General features: G+C 48.9%; 1 protein-coding gene across 1 annotated transcript in view; it reads right to left on the reverse strand.

The window, feature by feature from the left end:
* Positions 1-13,007, reverse strand: part of B4GALNT3 (beta-1,4-N-acetyl-galactosaminyl transferase 3) — a 25,747-nt gene extending 12,740 nt beyond the window's left edge. Inside the window, exons 1-6 of the mRNA XM_010023871.1 lie at positions 12,929-13,007; positions 9,717-9,848; positions 9,002-9,060; positions 1,879-1,974; positions 1,302-1,392; positions 338-438 (exon numbers count right to left, since the gene is read on the reverse strand). Of these exons, the coding sequence (XP_010022173.1) occupies positions 338-438; positions 1,302-1,392; positions 1,879-1,974; positions 9,002-9,060; positions 9,717-9,848; positions 12,929-13,007 (558 nt within the window). The remainder of the gene's footprint in view (positions 1-337; positions 439-1,301; positions 1,393-1,878; positions 1,975-9,001; positions 9,061-9,716; positions 9,849-12,928) is intronic.
* Between the last annotated feature and the right edge of the window lie 4,945 nt (positions 13,008-17,952).

Raw genomic sequence — 17,952 nt, forward strand, 5'->3', positions numbered from 1 at the left:
AGGCAGAAAAATCTCTAGTTAAGGTGAGTTTCATCCCTGGTTACTGCACTAGGAGTGATGAAGAGGGAAAATTGAGCTGCTCCTCCTGGGAAGTTGTCTGTGATACTGGTAACCTATGAACAGATTTAATCATGAACATGAAGCAACCAACAGCACTGCCAATATGTAACTGGCTTAAGCTATGTCATGTCATACCCATCTGGTATCTGTGGTTGTGTTGTCTGTAGTTGGGAAGGAAAAGAAACTTGGGTACTCCAAGGCAGTAAGTCAGGAAGGTCTCCATCCCCACAGAAACATTAAAGCCTTGATGGAAGAAGCCATGCAGCATGCACTGTACCTTGCCTACACTGGCCAGCAGCTGGAGACCAGAGGTCTTTTCATCTGAACTCAGCCAGAACTCAGCATTGTCATCCGCAGCAATGGCAAACTGAAACTCCCCTGTCGAGAGATGGAGGGAGTAAGTAGGGCTCTGGTGTAAGGACACAGAATGGATTCTGCTCCTCTAAAATGTTGTCTTTGCCCTTTTTCCTGGGGAGACCATACCTTCCCTTTTGATATTACCATCCCCACCCCTCTGAACGTCTCTGAATTCTCTAACTCTGCCATGACTGAAAACAAGACTGGTGCAACTGGTTCACCATCCCTTCTGCACTGGCCTCACCTCACGTCTAACCTGGAAAGCCAAGAAGTCCATTCAAAGTTTCCCTGCCTCCTCTTTTGTTTCCAGAGCAAATTCTTGTGTGAGATGCTGTGTTTGGATGGAGGAATGTGCATGTGGAGCCAAAGGCAGGCAGAGGTGCTTGAGTATCACTGTTCTGGCTGGGGTTATAGGGGACCAGGAGATGTGGGTGAGTGCTAGGAGGCTTCTGGGCAGAAGCATGCAGCTGTGTGATACAAATGTCAGCTGCTGTCAGATGGTATTCATGCACCCAGGGAGCAGCAGGAACATCAATGATGTCATGTACAGTCTTGTGCATGCAAGGGAGGGGGGAAAAGCTCAGGGATTGCTCATGCTCACGTACACGCCATGGGGCTCTGCATCCATGACAGCACTGTTTTTTATCTAGCACTTCCCATCTGTTTTCTTTTGTGCTTTTCCTTGCCACCCTACAGGGGAGGCAGATGTGTTTCCACCCATGCTAAGGCCACAGCCAGTCACGCACAGCTAGTTGGGCTGCCCATGTGAGGGACCTGGTGCTGGGCTTGCAAGAGTGAGGGCACCACTGGTTTAGCACCAGGAGGGGAGGGAGGGGCACTGAGAAGAGTCAAGAGCAGAAGCACAGCAGCCTCAGAACCCTCACCATTGGTGAAAGGATGCAGATAGCCAAATATCCGGAGACCATAGTTGGTCCATTTTGGGGACACAGCCAGCTTCTTCAGTCTAGTTCGTGTCTGATGCAGAAGAAAAAAGAAATAATATAGTTAATTAGATGTGACAGTAACAAGGAGGGGAACAACAATCCTGTGACAGGTGGGCAGAGGGAAGTATGAGGTTTGCTCTGGGAGGAGTACGGGGCATGGAGTGTGACAGAGGCAGAAGTAAAGAGCAGGACAGATGAGAGACAATCTGGAGTAAGTGCTGCTGTGGAAGGGAGAGCTGCATGGGGGATGCTGGTGAGATGGTGGGGCATATGCATGGGTAAAATGAGCCTCCCTGTGCAACAGAAGAGCTGCCACTATTGAACCCTTGTGAAAGCTTCCTGCTCCTGCAGGAGGACAAAGGAAGTGATGGAGAGGGGGGTGATGAATGCTCAGGAGCAGGAGGACAGACGAGGTGATGGAGAGAGATAGGGACAGGATATGAAGGGAGCAGGGGTGATCCAACCAGGAAGCAGAGCTGGGAAACACTGGGACAGAGAGTGTCGCGGTCTTACTCACGTGGGGGAAGAGAGGGAAGTGGAGGTTCTTCCTGAGCTGCTCAGTGGAGCTGCCACACCAGTCCTCGAACACATGCAGATTGGCCTGTCCCTGGAACTGGAGGGCAGAAGTGGGGCACTGTGAATTGCTGTATCCATCCCCTGTGTCCCTCCCCTGTTCTGCCAACCTCAGACACAACCCTCACCACTGGAGGACTTGTAAGAGTGAAGGAAGATGCTGCTGCTGCAGCAGGCTGGTCTGCAGGAGACATGGGTTTGGGCCCCTGATTCTGATCTGCTGAGGGTTTGAGCTTGGCACAGGTGTCAGTCTGAACAGCACCAGGGAACTGAGAATGCCTGGGACATCGCAGTTAGGTGGCTGCGGTTCGCTCCATTTTGCTCCACCAAAGAGGTGTTAAACCTGAGACCATGATGTGGGACACACTGTAGGGTAGCAATAATCCCTCATGATCCACCAAAGAGAGTGTAGGATGTTATGTCCTCCAAGAAGGTGGACGGACTCCCTCACCAGTTCAGGGCTATTTTCCTGACCCGAGGAAGAAGGAATACCCTACGGGGGGAGATGGCTGATCACCTTCTCAAAGCTTGTCAGTGAGGTAAAGCTCATAGAGGACAGTGGGGACAGGGAGATGGAAGCTCAGCAGGCTGGGAGCAGCAGCGCACATGGGTCAGTGGGCAGCATGGCCTCCATGTGCTCACAGAGACACAGAAATGCTGGGTGAAGTGGAGGTCCCCTCCTGGACAGTGTAGGAGGGTGTGCAATGTGGGTACGGGTGGCTGTCCCTCCTGCCCAGCTGATTCTGCCAGGAGAGGATGTTAGTGCCCCATGGAGACCTGGAGCACAGCATTGATGGGAAGAGCTTGCTGGCTGCTGTGGAGTTTCAGCAATATACTCCTCGATGGACAGATTTTATCAGAGGCATTCAGAAGGGAGGAGCTGGCTGCCCCCAAGCAAACCCCAAGCTCTCTGCCTACAATCAGTACGGAGATCTTCCCTGCACACCCAGCATCCAACAGTGGAATAAACAAGCTGGAGACTCTAGAAGCTACCTTAGATGGCAAAATGCTGAAGAGAGGAATAGGTTGCTTTGGGACCGGAGAGGTTTTGCCGTGGCTGTCTTGCCTATATAAGGACTGTGTGAGCAGTACTGGGGAAACCGCCTGAACAGCACCCAAACGTCTACAGATGGCAGCAAATTCTTAGTTTTCGCTGGGGAGTCTCTCCAGGGCTGAAGCAGCACTGTGGAGGAGGCCCCAGCCCCTCGGTGCACTCCTGGCAGAGAAACCACTTCACCGAATTATGTTTCCCAAGTTAGCGGGTTGGGGTTTCGTTCTGTAATAAACTGTGGCTCGAAGGAAGGACATGGACCAGACTTGGCCTGGCACCAGCTTATGCAGTAATGCTCCCTTTGAGCTGTGGCCTTTAGTCATGCACGTGAAAACTATCTCTGTGTGCAAGGCAAAACACATTCACAACCACTGCTATTCTTGCGTGGTCTCTCATCAGCCCTCTCTCACTGGTGTCTGCACTGCCAGGGCTCGACTGATGCCTGCAAGCCTGTGTTGTCCGCTACCACTATCTCCTCTTCTTTCCTCCTCTGCTGACATCCCCCTCAGCCTGGATTCTGCCGATCAGGCAAGAGGAAAAGCAGCAAGACAAAGTGGATGTAATTCCCCAGAGCGGTGCTGCACAAAATCACTGAGGGCTCAGGGCGATGGATGCAGCCAAGAGAAACCTGGGACTCTGCAGGGATTTGCGATACAAATGAATCACTGCAGATGTGGCAAACACTGAATTGGAACATCATTGCTGTGCAGTCCCATGTCCCTTGGCCAAATCCAGGTTCACACCCAAGGATCTTACACTACTTTTCTCAGCCAAATCAAAAAATGACAATTGCTATTTCTTGTGGAACATGAAGTGAGGTGAACAAGCTGAGCTCCCAGAGAGAGTCACTGCCAGAAACTGAGTTTTACAGCAGTCTCCTGTTATCCACAAGTCATGCTGGTTTTATTTCTTAAGAGAACTGACTGCACACTGCAGATAGTAGGCTCAGATCTCTACCAACTGTGGCACAACACTCCCACACTGTGGAGAGGCTGGCACTGCAGTGGCAAAGGCAGACCCAGAGCATGCTTCTGAGGCTAAGGACTGCAATGGAGCTGGGCTGGCTTTGGCATGGGGCAGCCCAAACACCAAAACAGATTTTTATGAGAGAAGTCCCAAAAAAGTGGCTAGACTTGCTCAAATGTTTGCACGGGAAACTTGGACCAGTCCCATTCTAATACAATACTTTACTGCAAAGTTTGGCAGCTACTAAAAAATGAGGCAGATACCAACTGTACCAGGTGCTCCATCAATTGTGTAGAAGATGGTCCCTGAGATTACCAGCCCAAAATCTCTGGCTCCAAAGTCTTTACAAAGCTACCTGAGAGGGAATTATAATGAGATTACCTTGTTTTCCTATCCTCATGGCTATCAGAAATAATTAACTGGTAAATAGTAAGCATATCTTGCATGCAGTTTCAGAATCTTTTCTTCTGAGCTACAGCAGCCTAACTTAGTCTCTGCTTCCTCTGAAAGCGAAAAGAAGAACGTTACTGACAGATAAGTGCTGGCTGCCCAAAGCGCTGCTCTGGGACTGAAAACTGAGCTCAGCTTTAATTTTAGGCCCCACAAGTCATCAGTGCAGCAGCTGTTTTGAAACCCTATCATCCCCGTCCCTCCAACTCAACTCATGGCTGCCCATTGCAGGCAGCTGAGAAATTCCTCCGTTTGCTATTTGGGTCTCCTCTGGAACGTGCAGTAAAAATCTCCTGCTTCTGCAGATTGCAACAATAAATAAATGGCACCATCGTCTCATCCACCGATTAATGCATAGAGCTCCTGAGGAATGTCAATGGACTTTCTACAACATGGCTACTGATTTTGACTTCCCAGCTTGGACAAATCTGGCTCTGGTTTTCTAAGGGCTGGAAATTTAGGACCTGGTAAGCGACAAATTAAGCTTCTCTTTTCCCCTTAAAAACATCTGCTTTGAAAATTTTGGATAGACTGATTGGACCAGAAACAGGAATAGAACCCAGGAGTCTGGGCATTCAGTGGGAGCTGGTATTAACGTGGTCTGTGCCTTCCCATTTAGAGGGCTCCTCGTGCCCTTGGTTTCGTCCCTGTCCCAACCCCACCTCCCAGTTGCTTATCTCCACGCTGCTGAAATAGCAGCATTGCAAGAACCCGGCTTGGATCCAAAACAGGCACAGGTCATGCACCAAGGGCACTGTCAGCATGGTGCGAGTACCAGCAGGAGCAGGCACGCAGAGCTGTTCTTCCCAAGGAGGCCTGGGCAGGCTGATATCCTCCTGAGCACAAGGCGACAGGGCTGCCCAAGGGAAGGGAGAAATGAACTTCCACAAGCACAGGGAGGTGGGAGCTGGGACAGGCCCTTACTTCAGTGCTGACACAGCAGCCTCCATGGATTCGGGAGCTCAGCCGTGCTCCAAGCCCCAGTGCCGACCTTTCCCTCACAGCCTGCTGAATTAACACCCACCTGCATCCCTGGCTTTGTATTAAAAGACTTTGGTATTTCTGCTTCCTTCTACAGAGGAATTTTACATTATCAGCCCCTCCTAGGAAAATAGACCATAAAGGAGGGTCAAGCACACGGAAGAGCACAAACCTCTCTTCCTACCCCAAACCCTATCATGTCAAAACCATCCAGGGGGGTGGCACCACACAGCCAGCCCCTCCTGGTGAGCAAGGACTTGGACAAACAACAAAGCCGGACGGATTGCAGCAGTGGAGACACGACCTGCTGCACTGTAACTGGAGTGGGATGGAAAAGAGAGGTCTCTCCTAGTTTAATCCTAGGTGGCTTTGGCATCACGGAGGCAAATAATCTGCATAGCTGTGAGCAGCCCAGGGAATGCACAGCGCCAGGGATGATAAACAGGACACAGAGAGGGCCTGAGTCAGGGAAGAAAGGAGACATTGTGCTGCCAACTGGAAACTCCTGAGTTCATAAGACTCTTCTGTCTCTGCGGAGTGGCCGCAGCCCCTCCTCCTGCCTGGCCCAGCTCCCTTGACTGGGTGACATTCAGCAGCCAGCAGCTGGACTTTGTTCGCTGCAAGCTCTGCTGTGCTGGGCACTTGTGGGAATCCATCAAGACAAGCTAGTGACAAAGTCCCCCCTGCCTCACTGAGCCCCAACACATGATGGGAGCAAGCCAGGAAGGAAGGGACATGGGCAGAGACAAAGCTAGCAGCAATAGCTTTGTCTTTTAGTCCTCTTAGGGAAGGATGCTTCCACTTAGGGCAGGTCTGGTAGCAGGAGGATGCCCTAACACAACACGCTAGGTCTGTGCAGCACCTACGCACCTGTACAGGCACTGCCTGCAAGGGGCTGTGCTCCCGGACTTCCCTTACCCCTTCCAGTGAGAAGGAAGTCCTGAGGCTGTGCAAACATGAAGAGAAGTGACGTTTTAAATACCCCCCAGTGCTGCCCAGACCTTTCACCTCTCAGAGCTGAACAGAGGCTTTTGCAGAGGTAAATGAGAACGACTGGGCTAACCAGGCATACATCTGAAAATCCTCCCCCCACACCTATGGCACTGCCAAATAGTGACACTCATGGTCCCAGGGTGCAGGTTTGCCCTGACTATAGCCAGGCACCTCTCCGAATTAATGAAACAAAACTCCCCACACCTCTCCAGCCTGAGGAGGCATTGGGTGATGCTGGGAGCTGGAAGGCTTTGCTCTGGAAGGGACAGAGAGGGTCGGGATCATGTGCATGGGCACCTGGAGGAACTCAAGAGTGGGGCTGAACCCCGCTTTTCCCCATACACAAATTATAACTTTATTAGGGATTTCCTACACACACTTTCACCACATTATCCAAGCCTCAAGACTTCAACTGTCGATTCAGTCTCCTGAAATTGAAAGAGGAAAATTGAAACCTGTTCTTTTTTGGCCGTGCTGGCTGCCAGCTCACCCTGCAACCCTGTTAATTATTTATGTGTCAAGAATATACCTCTTCATTCAAACAAAGCCCAGCTCCCTGACCTGTGGGAGGCAACCTGCTGCCCTCGCCGCAGGAGTCCGACTGCAATTAAGTTCTTAGAGATTCTGCTGGGAGGGCACAATGGGATCATGGACCCAGGCTAATTAATTTGGGCAGAGTTACAGGAAAACTTAATCCCCAGGCCAGGAGGAATTTCAGCCGGTGGTTAAGAGGACAGTTCTGTGCAGAGCTGTGTCTGTGGATCTCTCTCCATCTCCTGCAGCTGGTATTGTTGAACTCCTGGTCTCTGTTTGCAGTCAGGGTGGCTTACAGAGACAAAGAGAAAACTGGTGAAGGAGGTGGATGCTTCACAAAAGCAGCATTAGAGAGAAGGACTGATGGTGGAGAATGGCAGGACGTGAGTGGGGCAAAGCCACACAAAACAGCTCCCCAGTCTGGTATCTGCTGTGCACCGTCTGACACAGGCCACGGTGGGGACTTGGGCACCCACAAACACAGCTGGTCTGAGGGAACAGCCCTGCTACCTGGCAGAGCTCTCCTCCCCAACAGGGAGCAGTGCAGGACAAGGCAGAGGACACGCAGCACTTCTCCAGGAGTGGGGCCATCCTGCACAGCACACCTCAAGTCCTACCCTTTCCTCTTGGCCAGAACACCTCTCTATTCGCTCCACCCTTGGCAGCACTACACCAGGGTGGCAGGTTTGCAGGCTGGAGGGTGCCCTGCCCAGTGCCACGGCACGCAAGGCCATGAAGTCACCCTACCAGCAAAGCAGAGGGTTTTGCACATCAGCCCTGTGCTAAGCACATACCTTCACCCAAGCCACAACGAATACCCTGTCAGTTGTATTTCCAACCTCATTGCACACCACAGCCAGCAGGTTTCAAGACTAATGTGCTCTTGTGAAATCACCAGGGAGGGAGGGGATGAGACACATTGGGCAAAGCCTCCAAGAGGCTGGTGGATGCCACACAGCCTGTATCACCCAGTGCTGTGGGAGAGGGGAGCAGTTAATGCTCCGTGTCATCCCAGTGCACAGCAGCAGTCCTGGCCCTGATGTCGCACAGGCTCTTTGCCAGCAGCTGCTCATCTGCCTGCATGGCTCTAAGGCCAGAGGAAGCCCCCAGACTCCAGCTGGGACCAGCATTCACTCGCCAGAGTCAATGCTGCAGAACAGATCAATGGTCTGGTCTGGTTCTGGGCGCTGGAGAATGACTGGTGATGGCTGCTTATCACAATCTCTTCGATGGGCTTGTTCAGCATATAGGTGCCTCCATAAATAGCGTTTAGCCTTGCAAATCCAGAAAAGCTTTAGCTTATGCTGAGTGGACCTGAACTGCTCAGTGTGACGGCTGGTGGGCAGTGCTTTCCCTCTATGGGCCAGCAATCATCTCAATCATCTAGTGCTCTGAGCACAGGGATGGCAGCCTGCTCCCTCCCCAGGGGAGCCACAGAGGCCCTTCTAATTTGTGCGGGTCTCTAATCACCTTGAGGAATTTAGTGAGATGATTCCATCAGCTAAATGCCCCCTGGCTGGTGTCTCTCTCATTATAAGCAGGCTGCATTGCTCCCTTATCTGAAGAGGAATGATGAGATAAGGGAATGGGGGAGGAAAGAATAAACGAGGCATAAAGGAAACAAAGGGAATGTTTACGCCAGTCTTCAAGGGTCACCAGAGAAGGTCTCTGTTTATCAGAAATGTCACTGAAGTGGAGAAATCTCTACCTGTGACACACAAGGATTGGATAACAAGCAAATGCCAGAGCAAGAGCAGAGTCTGACACTTCTGCATGCCACAACCATGTATTTGCTTGTTGAATGCTTGGCCCTACCCACTGCCAGCCCTGCACAAACTTCACCTTTCAGGAAGGCAGTGGGCTGCCTGCTCTCAGGGAATTGTGGGTGGGTGCTTGGTGCCTGGTGGAGACGCCAAGTTATCAGGAATCTGGACACTCCTGTCTTTCCAGGTGATTACTCAGGTCTGTAAGTGTTATGAAGCCAGGTGATATGGAATGGACTTCTAGTGAAGTAAATGACTGTCTTCTGTTCTTGCTGCACAGGTCTCTAGCTACAGCTCCCTCACACAAAACCATGGAGAAAGGCACCTACCTCTGGCATCCACAGGACAGGGTTGTTCACAGCTGCATAACTTGATTTATTCCTCCCACCTCTTTGCAGCTCTCGCTTCTGAAATACAAGCAGAGAAAAAATCAAAATAGCCTCATAAATGACCCGACACTGACACCTTCACAAGAGGACTCAAAACTGGATGCAAGAACATGTGAGTAAAAGCCAAGTTCCCAAGTTCCCTTTCCAAAGGACTGCCCAGATATCATACCCTGCCACAGTGGGGTGAAAATGCTCCCTGACTTTTTTGACAGCAAATTTCAACGGTGAGGGAAAAGGATACCAGCTCTTTATAACTGTTTGCTAGCACAGAGTTAAAACTTGGGTCATTCTCCTTCTTCTTCTCTCTTCCCATCCTTGCTTCAAAAAGGTCCAAGCCATAGATCTTCCAACACTTCATTCAGGCAACACTACCGAGATACGCTTCACTAGACAGCTACAAACTCTCTCCTGACCTTTCATTTCTGCTTCCATCTTGCTTAGTGCAATCTTCCTGTGCCACATACTGAGCCAGCTGCAGCCCACTGCTGAGGCTTAGTACATCTAAAATAACTTAATTGACTACAGTGGAGTCATTGTATGTTCACACTGCTGTGAGTCAGCTCAGATTTTGCCCTGTGGCATGCTCTCTTTCCTGCGTGAAAAAAGAGCTGTCTCTTGCAGCCAGCAGCACAAAGGAAGGTCTGCCCTTCTAAACGCTCGGAAGACATCCCAAGCCTCCTCACCTGCTGTCCCAGCTTCTGCGGAGAGTAAACCTGAGCGCTTGGGTCTCCACCTGGGACACTGGTGTCTGCCAGAGCCTTAGCCAGCTCCCTCCAGCTTTCGTATCCTGTGCAGAGGAAACAGAAAGAGATGTCAGAGTAGAGGCTAAAAAAAAAATAAGCCGCAGCAGTTACCAGAATAAACTGGTGCTTTACAAGGCTGAGAGACCGCTAACACTCCAGAATGGTCCAGCAGAGACCAGAAGTTGTTTACGTTACTTGGCGTTGGCAGACTGACACAGAGAGAAACTGCCTTTGTCCTCCTTAAAAGCTCTTCCCTCCTCCTTATTAATTTGTTCTATTAAAGATTCGTCATAGTTCTAAAATACATGTCAGAGATTTCATTAATCACCACAGGATTGGGAACCTCTTTGTAGATCCCTCAGATAATACCATTGGTCAAACTAAAAACATCTATTTTATTTAACCAGCAATCCCAAAGAAAAATAAGTAAGGCAATAACCAGATTACTAATAAGTTTAAACATCAAAATAGTATTATTCCGAATATGTACCTATTTGCACAATAAAAGCTTTCAATCTCCTTTTCTTGAAGGAAATAATGGTATAGTATGCACCTGATGGGATATTCAGCTGTAATGCCTAAAATACTAACAGCGATGCAGTAAAGGCCGTCACTCTTTAAGTGAAGTCAGCTTCCAGATTCAAAGCCACTTCATTTGACACCCCGCTGCCCCGAGTCTGCTCAGCCCAGGAGCTGGATCAATTTTAGTTTCCTTCTGCAACTCCATTGGCCTCCTGGGTTTATGAGGGACAAAGACGAACAGATGCAGCATAACTCTGTAGCTCTCCCTAACTGCCGTCCATACCACTAACAAGACGGTGCTGCTGAGCGGAGCTCACGCCTCTCAGCAGTGTTACGGTGGCTCACACTATGCAGTTTTCAATCTGCTAAACATTTTGGCACTGAGTCAGCAGACCTGCCAGCAGCTCAGCACTCTGCCCACACCGTACGATAGCTTAATTGTGAAGAGTGCAAGTGCCAAAACCTCCACGAGCACTTGCTTCACCCAGGCTGGTGGCAGAGCAGCTAAATATCCACATACCAGGGAGCGGAGGCAGGCTTTCTGCCCATTTTCTTCAAAAATCGAAATTGTCCCTAAAGCTCTAGGAGGTCCAGAGAAGTTGGCTGCCTTGGTATATAAAGGGAACCATCCTGCCAGCTTCAAGTCTGAGCATTGAGACAAACGGTCTCAGCCCTCTGCACTGCTCCTGCAGCTAGAAGCGGTGGGGAGATGATCAGAGGAGGCAGCACAGCCCACTGCTGGGGAAACCTCGACTGTTTTGGAGGCAGCATACCCATCTTCACCCTACCCACCCAGCCCAGCAGTAAGATATGGGCCTGTTGGAGACGATCCAGAGATGGGCCACAAAAATAAACAGAGGGATGGAGCATGTCTGCCACAGTGATAGGCTGATTGGGGTTGTTCAGCTTGGAGAACTCTGGGGAGACCTTATTGTGGCCGTTCAGTACTTAAAAAGGGCCTATAAGAAATATGGGAAGACTATTTAGCAACAGGGCCTGTTGTAACAGGTGAGGGGCGATGGTTTTAAACTAGAAGAGGGCAGATGCAGGCTGGATGTGAGGAAAAAATACTTTACAATGAGGGTGGTAAAACACCGGCACAGGTTGCCCAGGGAGGTGGTGGATGCGCCATCCCCGCAGACACGCAGGGCCAGGCTGGATGTGGTTTTGGGCAACCTGATCTAGTTGAAGATGTCCCTGCTCATTGCAGTGGGGTTGGACTAGATGATCTCTGAAGGTCCCTTCCAGCCCACACTATTCTATGCTTCCATTCTACAGGAGATTCACTGTGGCTTAAGAAGGAGCATGCTCCATCAGTTTACTTTGGAGAGGATGTTTACAAGCCACATGACTTATATCAGCTCCAGAACATCTCTGAGCTATGCAGATGCCAAGGCAAAACCAAAACAAACCCAGGAACTAGAATTCACAAACGACCCTTTGACCAACCACCCTCTCTGGCTGTGCTAAGCTCTTGGCCTGTTATTGCACCTACAAACAGGGATGCAAAACTCTGTCTCTACTTGCTCCTGAATCTGGGTGCTGCAGAGTCTGGCACAGGTGAGCAGAAAATGAAGATGCTGAAGCTGCATCCTATGACGTGGAGAAAAAAAAGGGACAATTAATAAAAAGAAATTGCAGAGACGTGGAAAATGTGAAAGCAGGTAGTCAGAGATGTAACTGAGAGACAAGACCCAGGCAACTAGGGTGTCCTGCTTTCCTGACGTGAGTGTTGGCTTACATGTGTGGGATTCAATTCAGGCCCTGTTAGACGCTGAATGACCACAAATTTCTGATCTAGGTCTTCCAATCTCAGATTCTGACACAAAGCTATGGGTTTAAGTCTATGACTAAAAATCTCAACATCAATATTTATCTTCTGCAGAAGATTTTTCAGTCTGATGCTCTGGGTGAGTAAAAATCACTGTTTCTGAGTGTCCAGAAGCTGGACATACAGTCCCACTTGCAATGGGGCTGAAACAGACTTTGTAGTTAGCATGGGATTCAGCACTTGCTACTTCAAGGGCTAATTGTACTAGTTGGAGATAGGAGCACACCTTTTTTTGGAGAAAAGAGACCCAGAAGAGTGTGACTGGCTAAATTAGAGAGAAAACTAGCACAAATACAGGCTGGGTGGAGAATGCATTAAGAGCAGCCCTGAGAAAGACAATGTTAGGAGGACAGTGTTAGTTGACATGAAGCTCAAAACAACCCAGCAGTGCACACCTGCAAACCAGAAAGCCAGCTGTGTGCTGGGCTGCATCAAAAGGAATGTGACCAGCAGATCCAGGGAGGCGATTCTCCCCTTCTGCTTCACTCTGGTGAAGACCCCACCTGCAGTACTTCGTTCAGCTCTGGGGACCCCAACACAAGAGGGATGTGGACCTGCTCAAGTGAGTCCAGAGGAGGGACATGAAGATGCTCAGAGGGCTGGAGCACATCTCCTGTGAAGACAGGCTGAGAGAGCTGGGGTTGTTGAGAAGCGAGCACCTGGAGACTTTAGAGCAGGTTTTTCTGCTTTGTGCAGAGGTTATTTGGTTTCATTGTTAAACTCAGGACTTTGCTGCTCTGTGGAATAAGTTCAGGACAAAGCACCAGGAACCTGCCTCTCCTGGGAAGAGGCTGCTGGCCACCAGAGCCAGCCACTCCGGCTGCTCCGCTGCGGCAACTCCTGGGCTCATTGGCGCTTTGGTTCCTGTGCATGGCTGGCACCGAGCCCAGCTCACAGCAAACACAGAGGCGCAGCTGCACGCAAGTGCCAATGGCTGACATTTCTCTAACCCTTGGAAAAGAGAAGAAAGGGGGGCATTTCTTTGCGTTGTACAAATATTTACCTAACACATCAGCCAAACACAGAGGAGACAAAACAGCTAGGAATTAATCTGGAGGTAGAGATTTCCTGACGGGCTAATTTGTATTTTGGCAAGCTAATTCTCCAGCGTGGTAGAAAAGACTTTTCATCAAATAGTAGGATAAACATTCCCCTCAGAGGAAGCTCTTCGTGCTCCAGTTCCTTCTGAAAAGATTGGCTTTTCCATGGGGATCTCCATGGGGCACCCTTGGAGAAGGACCTGGCTTTGCCCATGCTTTCCTTGCTAGGAGGAGAGAGGGAGCTATAGAAGAGAGACATAGCTCTTCCAGCTTCCTCCAGGCAGAAGACCTGTTGAGGCCAACTGCTGACCAAGGTTTTCCCCATCACAGGACACAGGATTAAAAACATCACCTTGCAGATTAGGGGCAGAAATAGTCATGTCGATGACAGGGGGTTTGTACAGAGGGCACCCAAACTGCTTTTTTTATCCTCACGCCAGCCTCTAGGACATTTTCCCTATGTCTACAGGAGACACTTGGCTGACCTCCCTTCTACACGCAGAGATCCACCTTTCTTTCTACTTTTGTGCACCGGTGGTCCAAGGTTCAAGCCTCATAGGGATGAGCTACTGCCCAGAAACGTGAAGGTAGTGGTTCTTCAGAGAAAAGCAGTCCCTTTTCTCCCTGTTCCTGTCAGGCATGCTGGCAGCTGCCTGCTGGGGACCCAAATGCCCACTGAGGCTGAATCTCAGCTGCCCCTCTGGATTTGAGATGAGCAGCCCTCAGGACTTGAGCTTGCATCTGGAAATAGAGGCAGGTGGACACAAAGAAAAGGAAAAGAGGCTGAGACAGATCTATAGCAGAAACCCCTGCAAGAGGCAGCCGATCTGGAGCCAGTTGTCTGCAGAGCCAGTGGACCAACTGTTAAGGGACAGAAAAGCTGTAACGAGAGGAAATACAATGAAGACGTTTCTTGCCTTGGGTCCTGTCAGGGCCCAGGGCTGTGTCTGCCTCTTCTCAGCTACGCTTTTTACTGCTCTCAGGTTAAAAGTGAAGGAAGCTGAGGGAACAGCAAGCGAAGATAGTGAGATCTCATCCAGCAGTTATGACTCTGCCAGAGCAATGCACTTGAAGCCTGGCTCAAGAGAGCAAGAATTAATAAAAAATTAGTAAAGCAGAAAGCTACAGCCAGAGATAACAGATAGCAGCAGAACCAGGAGAGCTACTGGGCCTCGGGGCAGGAGCGTGACCAGAGCTGCTCTGTCTGTTCGGAGATTAGATCCATCAAGGCACCGTCGTGCCCCTGGCCCCAAGCAGCAGTCAACGTTTCAATTAGCCTGTGAAGGTACTTGGCAATCGCGCAAGGGGGAAATCCCAGACCCACTCAGGTGATCAGCTTCTCCTCTGAAGGATGAGATTTGATTACTCTGCTGTTGTTACTGCTGCTTACATAGCTGCAAATGCTATTAACGTCCACATGCTATCCAGCCCTTTTGTAACCCTGTTAAATGATTTCAGTCAGCAGCCTCAGGAAACAGCAGGTCCACAGGCTGGTTTGCACAAAAAGCATTTTCCTTCTGATCTGAGATTGTCCCCCTCCTCTTGTGTTGCAAGGACAAATCTGGCAGGTACGAAGCAGGGTTTTGTCCTTCATTACCTGCAGTGCCCAAAGACCCCTCAGTATGGCATGATGTTTTCACCTCCTGGGCAGTCTTATTGCCCCTCTTACCCAGCTTGAATATTTTCAACTTGCTGTTATCCCACATGATTTCAATGTGATTTGAAGTCTTTCCTAATATTATTCCTGGCTGAACAAGTATGCAAGTGCAGTACCAAATACCCCTAAATATTATCATTAGGTGCCTTGCAAACATACTATTCCAAAAGATGCTGGGGAAGGTTGCTTAAAACTGAACTTGACATAGGAGATCAACTCAAAGAGCTATTTGCAGTCTCTCACATGCCTATGCATCAAGCCTCCTGCCTTGAACATGATCCTCAACTCTATCCTCTGCCTCGGTTACTCTCACTGAGATTAGGGTGCAGCCTGATAGTGGTCACCTTCTTGTCACCTGGCAAAGGCAGTGCTGCATCATGCTCTAAGGAAGAGGGTATTTAGAGACTCTGACGTGCCTTTTGTGTGCCCTGAACAGAGCAAACCCCTATTGCTAGTGCCACGCTGCTGGGGAAGCAACATCCACCTCCTAGTCTACCACACACGTAAGTACGCAGCTCCGCAACACCAAGCATACAAAGCATAAAGATGAGGCATAAATTGACCTCCTAACAACAGGGATGTAGGGGAAGGATAAGGTGAAAAGGAAGAGCAAAAGGTTTCTGGCCACAAGGGTGAATGAAGATTAGGTCAAGCCATGAATAAGAGATAGGGGAGCAAAGAAACTACAAAAAAAGTCGTTCAAGGTTGGAGTTAGGCCACGAGAGTCTCCCTGGCTACTAATTTAAGTCAATAAAAGGCATAGGCAGAAAAGAATGAACTCCTTGCCCTCAGATCTAGATCAGAACAACACTCTTGAAGTTAAAAGGATTCAATAAATTATGAAACCTGGTGTAACAGAGGGAGCCCTGAAAACCTTTGCATTTCTGATCAGTGCAGAACCCTTTAAATATGATTGCTGAACTCCTCCAGGGATAAATCACAAGTTAGAGACTGTGTGTGCAGACATAAATTACTCCCTTCTTCCTCCTTCCTCTTACAACTCTGATTCACTGCTGTGAAACTGCATGGCTTTGCTGCCTGTAAGTTTGCAAACTCTGACAATAAGCTGCAGAACATTAAAAGTACATGAAGTATGATGGAGGAAAAGCACTACACTTGAAACAAGAGGAAAATGAGCAGACTTAACTACCCAGGGCACTCAGGCAGTCTCATTTGCAGACCCACACACCAAATAATACCTTGTTGCTGTTGCCCTCTAGGTATAGGAAATGTATTTCATAAAGGAAGGGAGGAACTGATAAGCAATGGCTGGGGCAGCAACCTGTTTTGTGGAAGATAAAATTCAAACCTTGCTTCTGCCACTAAAATTTTCCATTGTCCTAGTTAAACAATGGAATCCACCTATGCCACAAGATTATCTGATGAATACTGGCTGACTCCTGAAAGCTCAGCGAGGATATGCATGTGGACATGCACTGCTGGATTTGAGCGAGAAAACCTATGATGAAAGCCCATGATGTTGCTGCCAGCTGCACTATCCTTCAAAATTATGGGGCTGAACTCTTAAGCCAGCTTCAGAATGCCTCTGTTTCAACCTTGTCTGTGCTAGAGTAAACCAGCTGCAAGCTATTGCTTATCTGCATTTGCCAAGCTGAAGGCAGAGGAGGTTCAGGAGCTGATGCCAACGTGGAAGGATGGCTACAAACTATAGCCAGCAAAGGCTGAGCAGCTGTAATCCCCTGCCCAGACCAATTACAGCCAACAGGGGCCCTGAGCAACAGACATATGTCCTGTCTTACCCATATGCACCTCTCTGACCATACATTTTAGTCCCTCCTCACCTTGCTCTCTTCTGCCTCTCCAAAGTTGCACTACAGAGCCCTGAAGGATTAGACTGGGGAAGGGGAAAGAGCAGGGCACTTTGTTTTTCGCAGTAATCTACGGGTCATCTTTACCTCACAGAACACATGCAGAAGCTCTTAAATAATAAATTTTCAACATTACAATAGCTGTGCAGTTAAAATCATTAACTGCTGGCAAGTTCAAGTCTTTATTTTACTGAATGCCTGGCAGTTGTCCTGCCGTTACGGTGTGCTTGACCCTGAGACACTGTGCTGCACACAGGCTAACTCTGTACCTGCCTCCTCGTAAGACACTGTCACCAAAACCAAACATATACATTGTTTTTTATATTCTCAATGCACAGCAATGTGTTTCTCCAAACAGCCTCAGACAATGTTAAAAAGAGTTGCTTCCAGTTATACCAAGATTAAGGGTATTTGAGTAGTTCATGTCATGGTACCGCACTCACCAAGCCAGGCTTTTGCCAGTCATTGTCTTTAAAGCATGTGATTTACATCAAACCATTTACTGATGGGAGATCAAGATGTTTGGCTTGCTTGACCAACAATACTTGCAGTGCTTGGAAAAACTGGCAGGTTGACAGAAGAGCACAGAATCAGGTGTTCTGATAGAAGTCAAAGTTCTGATTTTTATTCCTGCTTTTAAGATCAAAATAATGTGCTATTTTGTGGACTCCAGTTTCACGCTTCTCTTTTTTTCCCTGACTTTTTTTCAGTAAGCAGTAACTTCTGATATTATTTTTGGAACAAAAATACCCTTAATCCTGGAACATCTACATGGGCTTCTACCAATTCACTCCCAGTGACCACATCCTCAACTTCTGACTCACTCTGCAGCTCTGCATACACTCTGCTTTTTTTCTCCTTTAATACAAATAATAATAACAACTTCAAAAATTCCTATCTGGCCCTCAAGGTGACTAGCATGAAAAGCAGATGTTACACCTGGTTATGATCACTGAAAGTGGTATTCCTGGCGCTCTCCCCTTCATCTGGAGGCACCCGTGAAGCCATGCCCTTAGAGACACGAGAGGCTGTAAAGGCCTGTTCTACTTTGGTAACAGGTTGATGAAAGCTAACATTTGCCTCCATCTATCACCAGCTCAGTGCAGCAAATCATATGCACTGCACTTGGAGACAGAGCTGGGAGGCTTCCTTTCTGCTTTTATCTGAATGTACAGCGTCATCATTGACAGCAGTAAAGTCTTCTTGCAAAAAGAAGCATGCTTCTAAATGCTTTCAACCATGAACCAATGTGCTACTTTGATGTCCATG

Source organism: Nestor notabilis, unplaced genomic scaffold, assembly GCF_000696875.1.
Source record: "Nestor notabilis isolate BGI_N333 unplaced genomic scaffold, ASM69687v1 scaffold1141, whole genome shotgun sequence".
Lineage (NCBI taxonomy): Eukaryota > Metazoa > Chordata > Aves > Psittaciformes > Psittacidae > Nestor > Nestor notabilis.